This window comes from Motacilla alba, chromosome 18 (assembly GCF_015832195.1).
Source record: "Motacilla alba alba isolate MOTALB_02 chromosome 18, Motacilla_alba_V1.0_pri, whole genome shotgun sequence".
In the NCBI taxonomy this organism is placed as follows: Eukaryota; Metazoa; Chordata; class Aves; order Passeriformes; family Motacillidae; genus Motacilla; species Motacilla alba.
The window spans coordinates 11,159,783-11,164,324 of record NC_052033.1 but is presented as its reverse complement, the minus strand read 5'-3'; the positions used below and the strand labels follow the sequence as shown (position 1 = coordinate 11,164,324).

The 4,542-nt window shown below is 73.3% G+C and overlaps 1 protein-coding gene across 1 annotated transcript; it reads left to right on the top strand.

Moving 5' to 3' along the window:
- Positions 1–259: 259 nt before the first annotated feature.
- TEPSIN (TEPSIN adaptor related protein complex 4 accessory protein) lies at positions 260–4,509 on the top strand. Its single transcript, XM_038157208.1, has 13 exons — positions 260–340; positions 555–627; positions 1,153–1,244; positions 1,332–1,425; positions 1,575–1,642; positions 1,739–1,817; positions 1,927–1,998; positions 2,451–2,651; positions 2,737–2,908; positions 3,149–3,265; positions 3,400–3,478; positions 3,555–3,689; positions 3,934–4,509. Exons 1-13 carry the CDS (start codon positions 299–301, stop codon positions 4,357–4,359), a joined length of 1,650 nt encoding a protein of 549 aa, XP_038013136.1. The 5' UTR covers positions 260–298; the 3' UTR covers positions 4,360–4,509.
- Positions 4,510–4,542: the final 33 nt, after the last annotated feature.

Sequence of the window (4,542 nt, the reverse complement as noted above, 5' to 3'; positions counted from 1 at the left end):
TGCCCGTCCCGCCCGTCAGACACACCACGCTCTCCCATTGGGCAGAACCACCGCAGACCGCGCCCCTTTGATTGGGCGTTCGGCGCGGGCGGCTCTGATTGGTGGAAATGCCGGTTGTTTACTTCCCGCCTCCTTCAGGCGTCAACAGCACGAGGCTGTTCCGCCCGGAGCCCCGCCCTCTCTCACCGCTGATTGGTTGAGCGGCAGAGCTTCGCCCTCTCATTGGTGGATAGCAAGTTCCGGGGGACGGTTCCCTGACGCCGCCGAGGGACCGGGCAGGGCCGGTGCCGGCAGTGTCATGGCGGCGCCGCTGCGGGACCGGCTGAGTTTCCTGAGCCGGGTACGGACCGGGCCTTTTGGGGGGTGCGGGGGGGGCTGCCGGGGCGTGACGTCACTGCTCACCCGCGACGTCATCGCTGCACCCCCCCCTCGCTTCTGCAGCGGCCTCACACCGCCCTGACCGGGCCGGGCCCGCCCCGGGGCCTCGCTCCAGCCCCCAGCACCGGGGCCCGGGCCGGGGCCGCCCCCTCTCACGCCGCCCCCTCCTCCTCCAGCTGCCGGTGTTGCTGCGGGGCACGGCTGACGACGACACGCCGTGCCCCGGGTACCTGTTCGAGGAGATCGCCAGTATCCTTCGGGGAGCCGGGGGGCACGGGGCAGGGGAGATCCCGGGGCAGGGAGGGGATCCCGGGACAGGGAGGGGATCCCGGGGACAGGGAGGGCATCCCGGGGGCAGGGGGAATCCCGGGGCAGGGAGGGCATCCTGGGGCAGGGAGGGGATCCTGGGGCAGGGAGGGCATCCTGGGGCAGGGAGGGAATCCCGGGGCAGGGGGGATCCCGGGACAGGGAGGGCATCCTGGGGCAGGGGGGATCCCGGGACAGGGAGGGGATCCCGGGGACAGGGAGGGGATCCCGGGACAGGGAGGGCATCCCGGGACAGGGGGGTTCCCGGGGACAGGGAGGGGATCCCGGGACAGGGGGAGCTCCCCGGGGCTGCTCCAGGCCGTGGTGGGCTCTGGAGCCTGCGGGGCTGGCTGGGGAGAGCCGTGGGACTGTGGGCCCTGGCTGGGACCCTGCGGAGGGGCTGGGTTCCTGGCACTGCGGGGCTGCTGCTGCCCTCCGATCCCGGCTGGATCCCTAACCCGTGCCCAGAGATCTCCCACGAGTCCCCCGGCAGCAGCCAGTGCCTGCTGGAGCACCTCCTCACGCGGCTGCAGAGCAGCTCCTGCCACGTCAAGCTGAAGGTGGGTCCGCGCTGGGGGGCGATGGGATGGACCCCCCCCCCGCTCCAGGGGGGGGCAGCTGTGACTTGTCCCCGTCCCCCGAGGCAGGTGCTGAAGATCCTGCTGCACACCTGCTCGCAGGGCTCGCCCCAGTTCGTGCTGCAGCTGAAGAGGAACGCCAGCTTCATCCGGGAGGCGGCGGGTAACTGCCCGAGGGGGGGCACGGCAGAGCAGCAGCACCCCACGCGGGGCTGGACACCCCAGAAGGGCTCCTGCTCAGGGAGCCATGCCAGGAGCAGGCTCCTGCCCCGCCTGGGAGCGTCCCACACCCTCCCCTCTGTGTGTCTGCAGTGTTCTCCGGGCCCCCAGACCCCCTCCACGGCAACAGCCTGAACCAGAAGGTGCGGGCGGCCGCGCAGGTGGGTGCTGCGGGGACAGGGCGGCCCCCAGGGCACTCTGGAGCTGCCGGCACCGCCGGCACTCCTCTCTCTGTGTCCGGTGTCTCGATCCCACAGGACCTGGCCAGCGTTCTGTTCTCGGATGCGCCGCTGCCGCAGCCCCTGGCGCTGCCCGCCCGGCCCCCGGCCCCCGCCGGTGAGCGCAGCCCCCCGGGCCGGGCCCGCGCTCAGGGGGACAGGGACACAGCGGCAAAGGGGAGCCCTGGGTGCCTGTGCCCCCCCTGACACTCCCTGTGCCTCCCCAGGGATGGGCTCCAGCCCCAGCCCCTGTGGCTCCCTGCAGGGATTCGGCTTCAGCGGTGACAAGAGCGGCTCCGGTGAGTCCCGGCCGGGCCCTCGCTGGGTCCCTTCCTGCTGGGAGCTGGGGCAGGGCCATGGCGGTCACTCTGAGCCTCCCAGAGTTCCCTCATCCCCCTTTCCCAGCCTGGAGCTCGGTGCTGGGGCGATCCTACAGGGCTGGGGTTCCCCCAACATCCCAGCCTGGGGCTGGGTGCTGGGGCGATCCCGCGGGATTGGGGCTCCCCCAACATCCCAGCCTGGAGCTGGGTGCTGGGGTGACCCCACGGGGCTGGGGTTCCCCCAACATCCCAGCCTGGAGCTGGGTGCTGGGGTGACCCCACGGGGCTGGGGTTCCCCCAACATCCCAGCCTGGGGCTCGGTGCTGGGGTGATCCTCTGGGATTGGGGTTCCCCCAACATCCCAGCCTGGGGCTCGGTGCTGGGGTGATCCCGCGGGATTGGGGTTCCCCCAACATCCCAGCCTCCGGCAGCTTCCCCAGGAGAGGCCCTGCTGAGCAGCCTGCAGCGGGCGGCCGAGGCCGTGGCCCAGGCCGTGCTCCCGGCGCCGGGGGGGCCCCGGCGGCTCCATGGGGACCTCCCCGAGGACACCTACGAGCCCGTCCGAGCTCCGTCCCCCGCCGGCGGCCCGGCCCTGCCGCCCCCCGCTCCTCCCGCGCCGCGTGCGTCCCGAGGTGGGTCCCGCCAGGGGATTTGGGGGCTCCCCGCCTGTCCCGGGGGGTGTGCGGCGAGCCGAGCTCAGCGGCGCTGTCCCTGCAGCGAGCCACCAGCCGGGGCTGCCCGGGGGCGGCTGGGAGGAGGCCGACAGCGGGCACAGCTCCCGGGAATCCTCGCAGGGCCACGAGCGGAGCCGCGCCTCGGACTCGGGCAGCAAATCCGGCAGCGACAGCCGCTCCGGGGCCAGCCGCGAGCTGAGCCACGGGGCTGACAGGTGAGGGGGGCCCGGGGGGCTGCCCTGCCCTGGCGCTGCCCCGGGTGCATCCCAGGAGCGCCGCCCTCGTTTCCCACTGCTCCAGAGTGGCGCTGCTGGCCGTGCTCCGCCTGGGAGTTCGTCCTGCCGGCCGTGGGTGGGCTGAGCTGCTCAGGGTGGGGGTCCCTGTGTGCCAGGGGGGTGCAGGGACCCCAGGAGGGGTAAGCAGGTGGCCCCTGTGCTCACGAGGTGTGTCCCCAGCAGGGCAGACGCCGACAGCCCGGGTGACTGTCGGAGGGAGCTGAGCCTGGTGTCGGGACTGACGCGCGGGGCCAGGGTCTTCCTCACCAGGGAGGAAGCTCAGCACTTCCTCAAGGAGTAAGTGTCAGAGCAGGCTGCTCCCTGGGGCTGGGGGGGCTTCTGGGGCAACCTGAGCCCTTCCCTGGCTGCCCGGGCCTGGATGCTGGGATGGGAAGGGGCCGCGGGTGCCCGTGACCCCCATCCCCGTGCAGGTGTGGGCTCCTGAACTGTGAGGTGGTGCTGGAGCTGCTGGGCCGGGCGCTGGAGGAGCCCAGTGACAGCGTCCGCATGGTGAGCACGGGGGGCTCCCCTGGCAGGGCCGGGGGGTGTTGGGGGGCCTGCCAGGCTCAGCTCCCCTTTCCCACAGAGGTCCATGTGTGCCATCTCTGCCCTCGGCTGCTCCGACCTGCTGTCCCCAGAGCAGATCTTTGCCGTGACCCGGCAGCGCCTGCAGCAGCTCAGCCAAGGCAGCCCTGGGCCTGTGGCCAACCGAGCGACAAAGGTGACTCTGGGGACATCCCTGTGCCCAGTCCCTTGGCTGGGGGCTCCTGGCACAGGTTTGGCAGCCCTTGGGGACACACGGCCCTTGGGAGCGGCTCTGTGTGTGTGCCAGAGGAGCGCTCTGGCTGCCTTTCCCAGGGTGATGCTCCCTCTGAGCCCCAGGAGGGGACACTGGGGACAGTCCCTGTGGCTGGGAGCAGGTGCCAGGCCGAGTCCCTTTGCCCACTCTGCTCTCCCTGTCCCAGATGCTGCGGCAGTTCGAGGCGCTGTGCCGGGCCCAGCCCACCCCGAGGTCCCCCCGCCCTCCCTCGGCCCCCTCAGCCCCCTCGGCCGGGGACCTGCTCATGGACATCCCTGCCGCGGCCAGCGAGAGCTTCCTGACCCCCCTGAGCCCGGCCCCGACCCCCGCGGCCCCCGCCGAGGAGCCGGGGCTGCCGCCGGAGCCGCCCGGGGCCGCGGTGCCACCCTGTCCCTGCGAGCAGGACGGGGACAGCAGGCTGGCGGGGGACACGGCGGCCCCCAGCCTGTCCCTGTTCGCCGGCATGGAGCTGCTGGCCCGGCCTGGCACGCTGCTCCGGCCGCGCTCGCCGCCAGCGGAGCCACGGGCGGCCCGGGACGGGGACACGGAGGGCGCCCCGCAGCCATCGGCCTTCGCCTTCCTCAACGTGTAGCTGCCGTGGGGCCCCGGGGCTGCGGGGGCTCTGCCCCCCTCCCTGCGGGGCCTGCGCTGTCCCGGTGCCTCGGGGGACACGGTCTGCGATGGCCAGCGGGTGACAGCGTCCCCTCGCCGTGCGGAGGGGCACGGCCGCCGCTCCTGTGAGCCGGGCAGGGCCGTGCGCCGCGCTGGGACTGAG